Source organism: Parus major, chromosome 27, assembly GCF_001522545.3.
Source record: "Parus major isolate Abel chromosome 27, Parus_major1.1, whole genome shotgun sequence".
NCBI lineage: Eukaryota > Metazoa > Chordata > Aves > Passeriformes > Paridae > Parus > Parus major.
In genome coordinates, this window is record NC_031796.1 from 77277 (window position 1) to 95148 (window position 17872).

The window sequence follows — 17872 nt, forward strand, 5'->3', positions numbered from 1 at the left end:
AGAACAGAGGAGTACATGCCAGGAAAGAACACGGACTTAGGGTCAAGGTGGAAACTGCAGGTTGAGGATTCAGGTTGTTTCCATTTCCTTAAACGTGATCCCAGGGAGCTGTTGGGGAGCTGCTGTCTTCATGTGTGCCCAGGTCCAGGGACTGTGGCCAGGTTTATGCTGGCAGTTGGGACAGGCAGGGGAAGAGAGGAGGATAGAATCCACTGGGGAAGGATTTCTGAAGCTGTTCATGGAAAAAAAAATGCCAGAATTTGTGGATGCTTCTGTGAAAGTAGTAGTGCTGCTGGAGGTTTTGCTTGTCTGAAAGGCTGGATTGAAGGAGATCAAGATACAATACCTTGGAAGAAGTAGGTGGTTGGGAGAGGATCCTTGTGTAAATAGGGAAAGAAAGAAAGAAGAAAGAGGAAAAAAAAAGAAAAAAAAAAAAAAAAGAATTGTGGTCAGCTGATGATCTGCCTGGCAGTGGAGGGGAGGTGGAGTGCTTTTTAATGTGATCCCTGGCAAAAAATGTAATTAATTATACACCTGAAAGCACTTCCAAACACTAAATAGCAAAGAAAAGATAATGTTAGCTATACTGCATATATAGGAATAATGATTTCAGTTTGAGATGCTGAGAGGTGAAATTTTGCTCAGTATCAAAATGTTTATTTTGAGGCTTCAGGCAAAATTCAGCACATTCCAGGGAGGTGGTTTCCTGAGCAACCACAGTGCCACTGCTTGGCCCTTCATGCTGCTGGGGGGAAGATTTGCTTGTGACATGTTCAGTGTGAGTCAGTGTGGGGGAGTGACGTGCCAGCTCCGAGGAGGGAGAAAGAAGATCACGATACCGAGTGTCTTTTGAGGGAAGTTCTAATACCAAGCAAAAATAGTAAAGTTTTAAGCTTGGTATAATTTATTTTTTAAAAATTATTATTATTACATTCATTGTATAGAGAAAAGAGTATAGATACTTTAAAAATAATTAAATCTTCTTACATGAATTTAGAAATTGGCCCATATTTTATAGTTGTTGTAGCTAAGATGATGGCAAAAAAAGCTGTTCCATGACTTTGAAAAACCCTTCTACTGGAATTGTCACAGAATAACCTGAGTTGAAATGGACCCACAAGAATCATTGAGTCAAATCAAAGTTTCTGTAGATGGTTTTGTAGTTGCAAAGGTTGTTCAGATTTCAGTCCAGCACTTCTTGACTTGGAAGTGTCCCTGGTGGAGGAGTTCTTCCTTGTCTCTTCTCTGTGTGGCTAAAGAAGCACAGCTTTCCCACCCCCGGAAACGCTCAAGGCCAGGTTGAACGGGGCATGGAGAAACCCGGTCTAGTGGGAGGTGGATGGTGGAGTGGGATGAGCTATAAGGTCTCCTCCAACACAGACCATTATGTGACTTAGCAGAAACTTTATAATGAGGATCTCAGAAGGTTTCTGATCTATCTTCCCTCCTTGTCTCTGCTCCAATCCTGCAGACACTGTTCAGCAGAGCCATTTGTATTTTCCTTGCTGTCAGCCTTCTGAAGACAGGGAGGCTGGGGATGACACCCTCACATACATCATTGCTCTTAAAGAAGAATAATGTAGAATAGCAGGAATTTACCTTCAAACCTCTGTTGTTCAACTGTCAAACCTTTTCTGCAGTGATGCTGGTGACTCAGTTTAATATGTAGGGGTTTTCCCCCACTTTATCACACCTCACTCCTGCCAAGAGGCGCTTCTTGTGTGGTGAATGCTGTCCTGACTTCCTGGCTCTTAGTTGTGGTCATGAGGGAATCCTTTGAGCTGTCTTTGGTTTTTCATGATAGCTTAAACATGTTTTGACTTCTAAGTGCTCAGAAAACCTATTGGAAACGATCAGAGATGGATGGTGCTTTCAGGTAATGGCCTTTTGCCTCAGATTAATGTTTGCAGTTGCGTCTTATGTAATTTATTACCTTGTTGTCATGTTCCAAAGGCTAAGTCTGTTATGACATTATCTTTTAATTTGATTAACTCCTTCTTCAGAAATTTTGGGACACAAATCTTGAGTATCTGGTTTCCTTGTTGCACATTAGGCTGGAAGGCATCTGTTTTCATCCCTGATTGATTTAGGAATCGCTGCAGTGCTCCCACCACAGACAGAGAGGGGAGTGATTTACCATGGCAGCGGCACTTGTGTTCATCTCATCACTCCTTTTTCTCTTCCTTTGGTTAAAGAACCGTTGAGCTTGACATCGGCTTGCTGGTGCTTCTCTCTTTTTGTCATGTAAAATGTGTATTTTTCATTTCATGCTATCTTCGTGTTTCTTCTAAACACAGCAAAATGCTTGTCAGATCTTAGACGAAGCCCTTTCAGAGGGAATGCAGGAACCAGCACTGCTCTCTGATTTTTCATTGAAAAGATACAGGTGCTAAGCCAAAAAATCCTACAAAACCCCAAACAAATTTAGCCAGCAGGATTCTGGTCCAGCCTCTGTCATATTGAACAGTGATAAAGTGGGGGGAAGGAGAGGGAATAATCAAACCAACCGTGATCTGACAAATGGTTCTGCTGTTGAATCTTGTGGTTGTCCCAGCACTGTCAAGCCCACTGACCTGAAGGGAATGTGAGATGATTGTGATCAGCCTAATTGCAGTAGAGCCATAATTTGGCACATTGGTTGCTATGGAAGCGATTGACTTTTCTCATGCTGTTCCTGGGAGGATGCTGCTGGTTCCTTCTGCCATATCAAGAGATGAAAGCAGTTTCAGAATAAACTCCTGTATTATCAAACAAGTTCCAGTCTGGTCTGAAATTCTGGATAGGAGGGGAGAATATTGAAGGCATTGCTGGAGTTCCAGGTGTGAATTGGAATCCATTTGGGATTGGCCACAGACCAGTTGCCATTAGGTGTCATTGAGTTTGCTTGAACTGGAAGTTGCAACTTTGAGGATAGTGGCTGGGTCCAGAGTTTAGGGTTTATCGAATCTTCTTACCAAAAAGGAGTTGTTCAAGTTAAGAAGTGAAAATAATACGAATCCCATAGATTATTTCCATATGTTTTAACTGTTAAATAAGGTGAGACAACATGCTTTTCTTGAAGCTTCCTGGTGCAGTCCATTACTAATCAACCCTTACAACCTAGGGTTTGGGTTCATCTACCTGGAAGAGAAAAAAAAAGGGAAAAAAAGAGGGGCTAGGGCAGTAAATGATCCAAATTCTGTTTTTGTGATGAGCTGCCCAATTTTAAAATGTGTCTGCTTTCAAAGATGTAACCTAGATGGCTCCTGAGGTGTGTTTCACTTCAGATGCTTCAGCAGCAGCAGCCTAGCACCTCCGGCTGCCCATCTGGAAGGATCCCAGGGAATCTAAGGAGTTGTTTCACCTCAGCAAGCAGCAGTGCTTGATTTCAAATGGCCTGTTGGGAAACAGTAACATTTTTGTGCTAATACTTTGGCTTTTTGAATATTTATCACTTTCTGCCAGCGAATAAATGTGTACATAAGCAAACCAACCCTGATGGTTTTGAAACTGCCAGTGATGGGCCTGTGAGGATCAGTGTAAAATGTTTTCTTCCACATCTGAGCAGGTGGGGCAGATTTCTCCTTGATTGAGTGGCTCTGGCAGAGGAGTTTCCTCTTGTAGTGTATTATTTTTTGACAACAAGAGCAGCCCACACTGATGCTCTTGAATCCCAGCAGGGTTTGGATTGGAAGGCACCTTAAAGATCATTCAGTCCCACTCCCTGACATGGGCAGGGTCACCTTCTACTATAACAGGTTACTCCAAGCTCCATTCAGCCTGTCCTTGAACACTTGCAGGGTTGGAGGCAGCCACAGGTTCTCTGGGTGACCTGTTAGGAAGTGTGTGTGCTATCAGGCACAGTCCCAGCAAGTGTCCATGCTCTGCTCTAAAGGAGTGAAAGTTTTTGCCATAAGAATATAGCTGGAGGAGAGGGGAAAGAAAGGAAGCTAACTTTTGCAAAGTGCTGAGGCATTTTAGCAGTCAGTGTGTGATTCTTCCCTGGATCCATGTTGCAGCTCCCTCAATAAACCAAATAAATCCATAATTGTTCACCTTGCAATAGTTCTGTTCCTACTCAGTGTCTGTCAGGCTGGATTAGGTATGTGTTGGCACTCAGTGAGTCCCAGCACAATGACAACCTGACCTGTCAGTGTTAGCACCATCCCAATTGTGTTTGGGATCATTGATGTCTTTAGACAAACTTCATTTTCCTTCTTAGTTCCTTGTTGAGCTCTTTAGGAGTTCTTTAGGTGGGGTTCAATCTGAAGTTAGCCTTTGCCTTGTGTTTATGCCTGCCCTAAGTGGAAATACGGGGATGCTAAACAAGGCAGAAAGGAAGGACGTGATGGTTGCTAGAGGTCTTGGTCATGGTTGTGCTGATCAGTGACTAGAGTGATTAATCAGTCCTCTCTTTTTCCTTCTGGCTCAGATATTTATTCCCAAATCCTTTAGAATCTAGAAGAAATGGTCAATAATTCTACTTCTTTTTTTCCTACAGTGTTTTGGGATGCTGTTATTTTGTTTCACCTCTTTATGGAGGCAACCCCCTTAGTATTCATTTTATCATTGTTAGCTGTAACAATAGATGAAGGGGTGGTTACATTTGTAGGAAACTGCTCCATTCTTAATCTTCAAGGTTAAACTCAACCTTCAAGGAGTGAATTTTGGTTGGGAGTTGTTCCCAGCACTAAACCAAAGGAAACTGGCTGTGCCCAGTGCCCTGCATCTGCCTCACCTTCTAAATCCTCCCAGGTGGGCAGTGCAGAGGTAGATCCAGCTGTTCCTCTCTGTCCAGATGTGTAAGTCAGCATCATTTGAATATTTTTAATATCATGGTTGTAAATACAGAAAGGGGAATGCACAATAAGCTGTGAAGCTGATGCCTTAAGTTTTAGCTTTCGTATTTTCCAGATGCTGTACTGCATTCGTATATAACTCTGAACTTCATATAAAGTGTCAGCAAGTTCTCCTCACTGTGTAGTCAGACACAACAATCCTTTTCCAGCCTGAGAACCCAAGGACCATTGCAGTTTCAGGCCCAAAAAGTGTAAACAACAGCAAATTGAGGAGAGCAGTCTTGGGAGGATGGGACTTCATAACCTGAAGCTGTAATTGGACAATTAACCCCAGTATGTAAATAGGCCAAAACTTGTAAAAGTGTAAAAACGTGTGATCCATCATCCATCTTTGGTGGAGCCATGGCCAGGCTCTTGTACTGCCCAAGGTGTATCCTTTGAAGGCCTTTAATACCTACTCTATTCCTTTACACTGTCTAGCCTCTCTTCTAGGTAGCCTCTCAAGGCATCAGTGCCATATCTAGGGAATGGCTTGTACCAAAAAAGTCTAACTTCAAAAAGGTAGTCTACCTTTTTAAAGAAACAAAGAACCTTGGAAATAAAAGTCTCTCTAGTTTTCGTTTTACATAAATGTCTCTGTTCTGGCTTGGGCTCCTAGAGCTGGTAAATGCCCACAGATTGACTGTGGGTGGTCAGCAGTTCCACAAATTGGGCCATCCGTCTAAATTTGTCTCTCTTAAATCTATTGGATTCACGTCAGCCTTGGTTCAGGCAGTACAGTGGGGATTCAGTAACTGATACAGCTTATGTGGACCTACTCTATCATCCATTTTCCTAACAGTGAAGCCATTGTGGAAGGACAGCTCCAGATGCTCAACTCCCAGAGCTGGTAGTGCTTAGGAATGCAGTTGTGGTTGCATGGGAGATGCTCCCGGATTTTTAATTTGCAGTAGTGCAGATGAGACATCCAAAAATCGCTGTAAGTTTCTGTGAGCTGTACTCTGTGAGGTTAAATGAGAATTTCTGGAAGCAACTGGCTTAAATTTCTTGAGGTTTTGTACATATTCCAGATTCTGTGATCGGTGGGTTTCAGTTACAGTTATCAAAAAGCAATATTTTATTTAAAGTAGCATCCTTTTACTGTTTTACTGTTACTGCAGGCTTAGTGCTGGAGGAACCCAAACCAGGACAGAGCTGGGAAATAGAGACGGGCTCTTTTCCAGATTGTACATTATCAGATGAATAATTAACTGTAGACTAATTGCAAATCCTAATTAGTCTCCTATAACTGCACTAAGCACAGTATTACTTCAGTGTAATGTGGTAAGAACTTGACCTTCAAGCTTTAACCCTAGTGCTGGTGTGAGCAGGAAGAACTTGTCTTTAAGAACCCAAATTATATCTACAAGTCAAAAGCCCCCACAGACTTTTGTTACAAAATTAAAAGGATACAGAAAAGCCAGTAAACATGCCTGGCCTTTTCCCAGCGTGCATTGCTAGCTGGAAGCTTGTCTGTGCTGCTTTCCCTGCAGGTGGTGGAAAAAAACTGCACAAATTCTCAGGAATGTTGGTTTTGGCCTGTTTTGTAGACTTGATGAGGAATTGGCAGGCAGGTTACTTTGTGGCGTGGCCCATAGGGTGAATGCAGAAGGTGAGTTGCATCTGGAGAGACTTGCATTTCTAGATGAGTGTGTTGGGGACAGCAGGTGACAGTGGAAGTTGCGTATGTATTTTCTGTCCTGGTCTTTCCTGTTAACTACTCAGTAGCACAGGTTGGTTGCTCTGCAGCTCGTGGACCACCTTCCAAATGGCTCTCATAGCGTTGTCTTCTGTGTGAGTAACTTGGAGGCAGTTTCTGTGCCTCCAAGGAACAGAGGGAGGAGAGCAAACACTCTCTCTTCTCCAATGCTGGTGCAGAAAATCTTTTTCCCTGGTAGCTCTGGTGCTTCTGCTACCTAGGTGTGCTTCCGTGGGAGGTGCTGAGAAAATAACAAGCCATGAGAGGAGGAGCAACAGTTAACACTGGAGAAAACTTATACCTATGTTACATGACCTAAAATTAATGACCAGCATGAAATGGTAAAACAGACTTGAATAACGTGAGTAACCTGAAAACCCGGATACTGAGGGCACACAACAGGTAGTGTTGTGTTGGTAAAGCCACTGGGCAGCAGCCAAAGTAAACAATTCCTGTCTGAATCTGGTTTCCTTCTGTTTAGGTGATACTGAGCAAGAGCTGGGACCCCCTCCATCCGTAGATGAGGCAGCAAACACACTCATGACTCGCCTGGGCTTCCTCCTCGGAGAGAAAGTCACGGAGGTTCAGCCAGGGCCCCAGTACAGCATGGAGGTGCAGGACGAGAACCAGGTATGAGCCCCCCGATCCCGAATGGCATGGGTTGGGATCACTGTGGTGTTTGGGAGAGGGTGGTTATTGTCTAATTCCCTGGCAACCAGGTGTCTCCTAAGGATGACACCTTTGCATTGCAGCATATGCAATGGTGCTGAGGTAAAGGTTGTATCTCCTCATCATGCAGTGACTCATCCTTAGAGAACAGCAGGCCATGGTTCAGGGCTCAGCCATGTAGACAGCTTCTGTTGTTTTTCTGTTTCGGCATGTATAGGAGTGGGCAGTGTTTCTAATCAGATTATAGTGACCAAAAGAATCTGTATTTGCCTGGCATCTTCTCTGTGATATATCTGAAGTAATTCATTAATTTTACATAAAGACTCACAGTATCTGCAGAAGGGAGAGGAAAATAGTAATAGTGTGGTTTTACAGATAGTCACAGTTCTTGCTCATATTTGCCCGACAAGGTCATTTCATGCTTGAAAACAGATAAAGAAGGCAAATCATAAAATCTTTATTCTGGCGGAACTTGTTACACCTCTGGCTGGCTGGAAAGCTTTGGGCTATGATACAGATTTTATAGAAACTGTCTGAGCCTGAGTTTCTCCCTCCTTTTCCTCAGGTATTTCAAAATTAGCAATTTTGCTGAGAGTGAAAATAGGAGGCTTTCCCTCCTCCCCCATCCCTGCCCCTTTTTGTATTTAAATTGACAGTTGGACAGTGTGTAGCAGAAGAGCACAAAACTAAGCAGCCATTTCCAATTCTCTGTTCTTTTAATTGTCATTGGGTGACTCTGCATGAATCACTCAGATATTTAACATAAATGTAATTCAGAGAACCTGAATTCCTTAAAAAGAGAGTCAGTGAAAAGTGGCCTGTCCTCAGCACAGAATGGATGTGGACCTGTTGGAGCAAGTCCAGAGGAGACCATGGAGTTGGTCCAAGTGCCTGAGTCCCTCTGCTCTGGAGCCAGGCTGGGAGTGTTCAGACTGGAGAACAGAAGGCTCTAGGGAGACCTTAGAGCCCCTTCCAGTGCCTAAAGGGGCTCCAGGAGAACTGGAGAAGGATGTTGGACAAGGGCCTGGAGTGACATGAATGGCTTCCCACTGCCAGAGGGCAGGGTTAGATGGAATGTTGGGAATCAGTTCCTCCAGGTGGGGGTGGTGAGGCCCTGGACAGGGTGCCCAGAGAAGAAGTGGCTGTCCCAGGATCCCTGGAAGTGTCCAAGGCCAGGTTGGGTTGACTGACTGACACAAAACATTTTTGATCTCCAGCATGAGCTAGTTTGAGTGAAGGCCAAGAAATGTGATTCTGTAAAGTTTTTGCCTTTAACACGTACGTTACACTTTTAACGTTTTCCATTCAATTTTTTAAAGCAGGTTGTGGGTTTAGAATGGACTATACTATACATTGGGCTAGAAAATGTCCTTTTAACAGGAGCCTATTTCAACTGAATGCTTCAAGGCCAAGCAGAGCTTTCTACTATAAATGGTTCCTTTTGTTGTTACCTTTTGACAAAAATTAAAATCCCATCTTTTCAATAAAGCCAAAGATGTCTTTGGTGAATAAATAGAAGAAAAAAAATCTAAAGAGAAATATTAGAGACTTGTCCTCTAAACGAGATTGATGTCTTGGGCTGTGTGCTAATTTTTGCATGAAAACATTTTTTCCAGGGCCTTTGAATGCTATTCATGTTCAGGAAAAGATAGAGTGGGGCTGGTTCCTCAGTTACTGAGTTAATTTTTTCCTTCCTTTGTAAGCATCTCCTGATGTCAGCACTTGCCTTGAGTCCTGGAATACTCAAGGTTGGAAGTGACCTCTCGAGGTCAAGCCATCCATGCACCCCTGGTGGCAGGGCTGGCTTCACTGAGGGACTGTGGTTCTCAGGGCTCCCCCAGGCAGGCTTTGAAGATCTCTGCTGATGGAGATCAGTGGGCTCTCCAGACAGGCTGTTTTGGGGCTCACCAACTTTTAACTGTGAAAAACATTTTTCTTCTACCTAGTAGAAAATTTCCTCAATGGAACCAGGGACTGTAGCTCCTTGTCCTTTCCCTTTCCACACTTCCAAGAAGAGTGTGGCTGTGTCTTCTCTCCAGGCCCTGCAGAGAGTGGAAGGGTGCAGCTATCCTTGGATCCAGTGTAGCTGTCCTTTCTGTAGGCTGAATCAACCTTCTCCATCAGCCTCTCCACCTCAGCCCCAGCCATCTCACATTTTTGGGGCTCTTCTCTGACTCTGCCATCTCCTGCTGGCTGTCTCAGCAAATAAATCCTGTCCAAGCTAAAGCTGCTTCCAAATTGCAGCAAATTTTGAGAAAACCTCTCCAGATCTCCATCCCAAACTGAATTTCTTCTGCTACACTACTTACAGTTATGTTGAAAATCGTGCAGTGAGACATTAAGGGATTTGCAAAGATTAATTCTTCTATTAATCATTGATTAATTAAAATCTGATTGAGACTTTGACCAGTAGTTTGCACTTGAATCTAAAAATTAGAACAGTCTTTTAGGTTTTAATGTGTTAATTTACATGAGCTGAGCAGAGAATACATTCCTTCTATCAAAAGCTGCTGCTTGTTATTCTAGCCATGCTTTGCCTTCTCAGGCAAGGCAATAATTATTTGCCATCTCACCAGTGCTTAAGCTGAAAGGAAGATAAGGAATGGGAGCATTTGCACTGAAACTGCCCAATCTCTACATCTCTACATTGCCTTTTCCCCCAGTTGCTTTATTTTGAATATATCCAAGGATATATTCTCTAATCCAGATTGTAATAAAATTGTCTGTTTTCTGTGCTTTTAATCGTGATTTCCTTAATGGGAGATCCCAAATGATGAGGATTAAATCTTTATTCACCTACTTTTTGGGGAAATTCTTTCTAACTGTATTTTCTGCCAGAGCAGCACAAAGGACATTGAGGCTCTGGCAGAACAGAGTAATTTTTCAAAATTCAGTGAAAATGTGACAGATGAAACAGCAGCAATAATAATACAGAATGTTCTGTCAATGGAAATTTATATTTAAAACTCGTACAGAGGAACATTTTTCTATATCAATACAAAAATAAAACATGTCAATCAATGCCAAGTGATATACTGTGTTATTTCATAATTTCCAGTTGCAAGGAGCTTGTTCTTCAGGAGCTGCATTGATAACACAGCAAATAAAGGAACTTCTATCACTTCTGGCATTTCATGAAACAATAGTTTTATCAGCTGGAGGGAAGATGAGTGTACCATCCTTGCACTGAATTTTAATTTGCTTTAAAGTGAAATGATTTCTGTGTTAAAGTCAGTGGATGTTATTTTGTACTGAGATAAGTTTCAGTGGGAATTTGTTTAAAATTATAGTTAAAGACATAGAAAAACTCCACCACAAAGAATTTATAATAGTAATAAGGCTTTACATTCTGGAAGATCCCATATGTAAGCTGATTGAATTTTAGATGTTGTCGTTTGAGATTGGCAGGCACTTCTGGAGATCATCTAAACCAACCTTCTGCTCCAAGCAGGGCCAGCTGAGATTGGGTTGGGTTATTCCCCACCCAGAATTCTCTATACAATTCTGGTGCCTCCAACATAAAAAGACATGGAACTGAGCAGGGCTGGGCAGAGGACAAGCATCACTCCTTCCCCTGCCAGCATGACTCTTCCACATGCAGCTCAGGATACCCCTGCCCTTCCGTGTCTGTAGCTCCCCAGTTATATTACCTTGAACTTGATGCAGTTCATTGGATTGTGAGTTTAAAGAAAATATTGGGAAAAGCTGATTAAATGGCTCAGGTGTGAGCTGTGCTGATGGAGTCCCATCAGCTGTGATAAATCAGAAGATAGTCCCACTGTGATGGGTAACTCAGTGAAAACATCTGTGTGGCGCAAGCCAAACAGCAAGCCAAAAACAGCCCTGTATTAGGTTTTATTAAAAATAATAATAAACCCCATCAATTTTAAAGGGAAAAAAATAATGGAATACTTTCATTGAATGTGGCACACAAGTAGTTTTTAATTTGGCCACTACAATAAATGAGCTAGAAATCATTTTATAAAATTAAAAGCAGATTTAGAAAAATACAGTAGTGTATTTACACATCTGAAAAATTTGCAGTATGAGGACGTGGAAAAGGTTCATGGAGAGAGAATATGCATGACAGGTGATGTAATGAATGTGTGAAACCAGAATATTCAGAGAGGCAAAATAACCAGAGCAGTCAGCTTGCCTACAGTTCCTAGAAGGCAGTGGGGAAAAAGGAGATGTACTGGTAAGTGCCTAGAATGTGAAAGAAGGGAAAATAACAATAACTGGGATTTACCAGTGGCACTTTAAATTGGATGGAGAGAGGAGAGCGTTGCTTTGCTTGTCCCAGATATTTCAAGAGAGATGACCATGGCGTCAGTAGCCACAACGTACACTGTGGGTATTTTAGAATCACTGGATTCTAAAATCTACTTGTTGTTTGAATGCTTTCAGGGATGGTGACTCCACCACTGCCTTGGGCCTGCCAGGTCCAATGCCTGACCACTCTGTCAGCAAGAAATTTTCCCTGTTATCCAACCTGAACCTACCCTGGACCAACATCAGGCAATTTCCCCTTAGCGTGTTGCGTGTTGCTTGGAAGAAGAGACCAACCCTGGTGTATACCACAGGGAGATTATAAATTAACATGGAAATACTCACACAGTTAATTTTCTGCTGTGTTGGGATGTCTGTGTTAATACATAAACCTGCCAGCAGTGCTGTGACATTGGCACTGTGTCCCTGCTTTGCTGATGTGCTGATCCATGTTGGGGGTATTCTGTAATTAGGCTGAGATCAATTCAGCTCCCTCTGGCATGAGAGTAGAGCTGTGGGGTGATCATGGGGCTGTCCCATCCCCCCTGCCATGTCCTGTTGCCTCCAGCACCAGGGCAGTTACACTCTGAGTAAGGATTTTTACAAAACCCATGGGAATACTTGGACAAAGTAGGTTTTTCCTGGTAGCTTCACATGGTAGCTGCCTCCTAATATAAAACACCACGTTCAACTTTAAAAGTCCCTCCCAGACATTTTTTAAGTTTCAAATCTGGAATAGGGAGGAAGGAAAAAAAAAATTACATGTCAAGTCTGTTACGCAGTTTGCAAGTATGATGCTTTCTGTGGTCTCCTTCAAATGTCACAGAAAAGGGGATACAAAGCCACACAGTTATGTGGGGATGCTCACACAGAATAAAAGAAATCTCATTTAACCGGATTCCAGATGGGGAATGAACCTCTGCTGTTCTTTCCTTGGGACAGTGAGTGAAGTGCTGTCTGCTGAGCCCAGCTTCAGCCGACAGCAGCAGTGCAGAAGAGCTGGCTGTGCACTGCACTGTCCCCTGAGCCAGGGAGACGTGGGGTCACCTTCCTCTGCAGAGCCCCAAAGGTAAACTTGAGGGAGGATCACGTGCTGAAATTCCCATTTTTTAATGCATACTTTTTGCCAATCCTCGAGGGGCAAGGGACTGACGCTCCTGAGGGTGTGGCTCCTCCAAGTGCCCAACCTGTTGAGTGGCTGCCAGTTCCATTGGTCAGTCCTGTGCAAGTAAAGTGTTGAAATTGCCCGTTTATTTAAAAGACAAACAAACAAAAAAACAACAAAAACCTGAAGTCCACTGTAAGGGTGATGAAGTTGGTACACAAGAAGCCAGCTGTGCCTGCCAACCCACTTGACCCTGCAAAGCAGTTTTGGCCTGCAGTTGCCTCATGACGTGTCTTCAGCAGGGAGAACCTTTTTCCAAGTGGAGCTTCTGTATCCAGTAGCCTGTGATTAAAACAAGGGCTCTGTCATATATCAAATTGAATTCAAGAATGATTTTGGATTTCGAATAAATCCATCTCCCTGCACAGGATCAGATGGGTGAACTCCTCCAGGTCCCTTGTACACGGTACCCTATAGAGTCTCACCAAAAATTACTTTTAAAGCAACACCCTCTTTATGCTGTTTTATTTTCCATATTATTGAGGGTTTGTTTAAACTTTATCTGGTGGGGAAAGCAGGCCTAGGCAGGGAAGGGCCATCTGGTATCTAGATTTCTGTTGTTTTCCTGGAATGGAAGAAACATTTATAGAGAAAAATAAAAACTGCAGCCCCAGAAGGATTCTGAGAAGATGAAAATGGCCCAGAGGTCTTTGTAGGATTTCTTAGATACGATGATTGTAGCTGTAAGTAAAGGTGAGATCCCACTCCAGAGCTGTCCACTTCAACACAGACATGGAATTTACATTTCTCTCATGTTTTTTTTCATATCTGAGCTTTTTTTTTTTAAGCTTTCAGTTCAATGCTAACAAAACAATCAAAATTCTTGATCATGTATGGAGTCAGGGTTTTGATAAATAGCACTGTTTATGTTTCCTGTGGCTCCTATTGAACATGGAAGCTGGGATCTCTAAAGTGTGAAGGAGAAAATGAGCCCAGTGTCTGCTGGGTGGGGGTGGCCTAGTGGATGTTTTCATTTTTAACCCCAGCAGGCAAAGCAAATCCTCAAGCGTGAGCTATAGAAAGACCTTCCCCCTCGCAGTGCCTGTGGTGAGTGATCTGTTCCTGCTTCCCATTTTCCAGAGCTCGGCGGTGACGCAGCGCATCAGCCCCTGCTCCACGCTGACGAGCAGCACGGCCTCGCCGCCGGCCAGCAGCCCCTGCTCCACGCTGCCGCCCGTCAGCACCAGCGTCACGGCCAAGGACTGCACCTATGGGGCTGTCACCAGCCCCACATCCACACTGGAGAGCAGAGACAGCGGCATCATTGGTGAGTGTTGGGCCATACTCCTCCTCTTCCTCCTCCTGCTCCTTCTCCTCTTCCTCGCTGCTGCTGGCTGAGCCTCTGTGCACTGGGCTGCTCTAAGAAGGGTAGGTGTATCGTCAGAGGATCCCAGGATGGTTTGAGTTGAAAAGGATCTTAAAGACCATCCTGTTCCACTGCTTGCCATGGCAGGGACACTTTCCACTTTATCACACGTCACCCTAAGGCCCAGTGTCCAGCCTGGCCTTGGGCACTGCCAGGGATCCAGGGGCAGCCACAGCTGCTCTGGGCACCTGTGCCAGCCCTGCCCACCTGTGCAGGGAGCAATTCCTTCCCACTATCCCATCTACCCCTGCCCTCTGGGAGTGGGAAGCCATTCCCTGTGTCCTGTCACTCCAGAATCTTGTCCCAAGTCCCTCTCCAGTTCTCCTGGAGCACCCGTGGACACTTGAAGGGGCTCTGAGCTCTCCCTGGAGCCTTCTGTTCACCAGTCTGAATAACCCCTGCTCTCCCAGCCTGGCTCCAGAGCAGAGGGATTCCAGGCATGTCATCAATTCAGTGACTACCTCTGGACTCACCCCAGCTGTTTCATGTCCCTTGGGAACCCCAGAGCTGGATGCAGTGCTCTATTTAGATAATATTATTTATCTGTGTTTGCTAATTAGGGGGATGGTTTTGCATAATTCAGGTTAATAGTGCAGTGACCAAGGTGATCTGTGCCCCTCCATCTCCCGTTCCTCATAGGTAAAACTACATAGTAGTTGGTGAAAATTAGGATGTATGAAGTTGATAACTTTGCTTCAATTAATTTACTTTTGGAACTTTAATGGTTTAAATTGTGCAAGAGAAAGCCTTGGGTAGGATCTGAACTAAATTATCACAAATTTCAGTGAATTTCTGTAGGTGCTGTAGCAGGTTTCCATTTGAGTGATCTGTGGGTTGCAAGTGTAAGGAATCTGGAGAAAATAACATATACAGGTTAATTCTGTTCAGTAGCTCTTCAGTCACAATGGGAAAACATTTTTGTTTGTATGACATCAAACAGGATGATCGTCACTTGGGTGTCTTTGCCACATGTTCTAAGTTGAGTATTTCCTCAGCTTAAGAAGATTTTATTTTGCTAACAATTTATGTAGTATTTAAAAAAAAATAAAAAAGGCAGGTTGACAATTCAGGGAAGTTAGTTGCACTAGTGGTTAACATTTTGCTTCGCTAATCAGAGAATCTGGGCTTAGTTCAGCTCTTGGATGCCACAGCAACCCTTGCAGCACTTCTGCCTGCATGATCTTAAAATGCAAATGGGTGAGCTATTCTGAGCTGTGTGCCGAAGTAGGTTAATGAATCCTGGGAAAAGTCACTGCAGAATCCCACCCCCTCGCCTGCCTGCTCCGCATGTCCCACCATCAGAGTTCCACCTTCTCCCACATCCAACCCCAAAGCTGGGCTGGGCTGGAGGGTCACAGTGAGTAGTGAGTGGATGTTTGATCCCAGCTGGGTCCTGTCTCTGCCCAAGCTGTCAGTTGGTTCTAAGAGCTGAGCAAAGGTTGAAAGGATAAAAAAAAAGTTATAAGATCCAGATCTTCATATTCAGATATTCTTTATTTGTAAAAGAAAAGCAATGGGGAATGGGGGAGAAGGTGAGCCAAGAGGAGAGGTAGGAGCAAGTCAGCCCTTTCTTCTGGATGCCACAGAATCCTTTCCATGTAAAACAGAATGGCTGGTGAAAATCCTGACCTGACTGTAACCTCTGAATAGCTTCCAGGATTTTTTGGCTCTCACTATGTAAAAGCAGCCAGCTGTTGATGTTAAAAAAATCTGCTACTGAAAAGAAAACTGGTCAAAGAATCATGTGCTGCTCTGAGGAAACTTTGACCTCACAGCCCCTCCAGTGTGAGCTTGGAAGCTTTGCTGCTGGAATGCAGCAGAATACAGGGAAACCTCCACAGTCTTATCAATCCTTTGAAATAACCAGCAAACTTTTCTTGCTAGTATGCAAAGCTTATCCAAATGATGTTCAAGCAGCACTTTGTCATTAGCAGCAATCTCCTAAGGAAGGGCTGTTTTCCATGTGGCATCTTCCTGTAGAAGTGTGTTCATACACCCCAAGTTGAAATGGGGGCACACTTGTTCCTTGGGATGATCTGTACTCTGTTCCATGCTGAATTGTCAGGGGATCATCCTGTGCAGGGACACAGGTAAGAAGGAAGAGCAGCTTAAAAGGGAAAGCAGTGAGCAGTGGAAATCCTCTGGTGCCCCTGCTGCGGTGAATTGTACAGGTCCTGTACCATATGGACCAGATGTCTTCACTTAGATTTTGTGGATATTTTTGATGGAAAATAACATATAAAGGAGCTCTATCCCCTACTGGGAGTCTCTGGCCTATAGCTTCTTCGAATTACTCTTTTTTTGCTATTTTTTTCCTCTTATTCCTGAGCTTTTATCAAGATCCTGCCTTCTACACATGTATGTGTTTGTTTGTTAAAAATAGGTTTGTTAATAAATTTGCCTAAGCGCCCGATAAGCAAAATAGATGCTGCTAAGCAGAATAGATGCTGCTGACAATGAAACAAGATGGATTTATTTCCAACTTCATCTGCTTTGAGAAGGGAACAAAGAGCAGCTCAAAAGGCGTGTCAAGATAAATTTAACTCAGGTTAAATATTTTTGTGATCTTACAGTTAAAGATTTGAATTCTGACATTCTCATCAGTATTATGAAATGCTCTGTTAATAATGAATAACATTTCTGAGAATTACAGATCTTTTTTTTACTCTCAATGGCTTCTAGTTGGGCTCATTCCCCAAAGAGGAGTGTCCTGAAAAATGCCTCATCTCAGTGACTAGTGAGCTTTTGTTCACCAATGCACCTTCATATTTTAGGTGATGGGGATGATGGTTCAGGAGGAGAAAAGGGAGCTAACTTTTTAAGTTTCTCATCAGCTCTTGAGCCAGATCAGTTGCTCACCACCACGCACCCAATGCCTTGCCAGTTCCCCACCTTTCAGGTACCAACTACTCCTTTCAGGTAGCTGTAGAGAACAGTAAGGTCTCTCCGAGTTTCTTTTTGTCCTGGCTGAGTTGCCCCAGCTCCCTCAGCTGTTCCTCATCAGACTTGACCTCCAGATCCCTTACCGAGCTCTGTTGCCTTCTCTGGACACGGTCCAGCCCCTTCATGTGTTTTTGTAGGAACATGTTTGTAGAGAGAAAGCTCAGCATAAAGAGTCAGGCTGGGCAAGGTTAAGAGCCAGTGGCTTATGGCCATTCCTGCAGTTCCATAAGCCACTGCCTCTAATTTTTGTGCCTCTCTGTTGCAGAGATGACACTCCAGATGTGCCTGTGTCTGTGCTCTGTAAAAGGGGTATGTGTAAATAATAACATACGGCAGGGGGACAGGTTGATGTTTTGGTAAAGATCGTTAAGGTTGCTATCTCTATATTAGAGTTGGGACCTTTTTAACAGATATTTTTCATGTTTATAGTAGTGGACTGTGCTTTACAACATTAATTACTTTGTTTCCGTAAGTAATCAAAGCAGTTTCTAATCTGAAGTTTTGCTGAGCTGTTCTGTCTCACAGTGTTTGCAGGGAGTTGGGCTCAGGAGGTGGGAGGGTCTCGCTCTGTTGCAGTGCTGTTTTACCCAGACCCTGCATTTCTAGCCTGAGTAGCAGCCATGATAGCTCTGCAACGCAATCATCCCATTTGTCATCCCATTCTTTATCCTATTCCTTATCCCATTCCTCGTGCTGCTTGTCAGCTGGTGCAGCAGGGAATTCAGATCTAGCACAGAATAGATTTAGGGTCAGGTGATGTTACTGTTGAGGTATTTTTCATTTTGTTTTGAGACCTTTCTGTGCTCACCATAATTTGTAACACCCCTAGGCCTGACACAGAAATGGCTTTACCTGTTTAATCTCTGTCTATTTGCAGGATTGTTTATATTAATTAAATCATTGATTTTATTTTATTTTTTTTTATTTTTTTTTTCTTTTTTATC

The 17872-nt window shown here is 43.4% G+C and overlaps 1 protein-coding gene across 9 annotated transcripts in view; it reads left to right on the forward strand.

The window, feature by feature from the left end:
* Positions 1-17872, forward strand: part of TANC2 (tetratricopeptide repeat, ankyrin repeat and coiled-coil containing 2) — a 155439-nt gene that overhangs the window by 69693 nt on the left and 67874 nt on the right. For all 9 annotated transcript variants that reach the window (XM_015651339.2, XM_033520027.1, XM_015651334.3 and 6 more), the window contains 2 exons: positions 6998-7146; positions 13700-13886. In XM_015651339.2, the coding sequence (XP_015506825.1) occupies positions 6998-7146; positions 13700-13886 (336 nt within the window). The remainder of the gene's footprint in view (positions 1-6997; positions 7147-13699; positions 13887-17872) is intronic.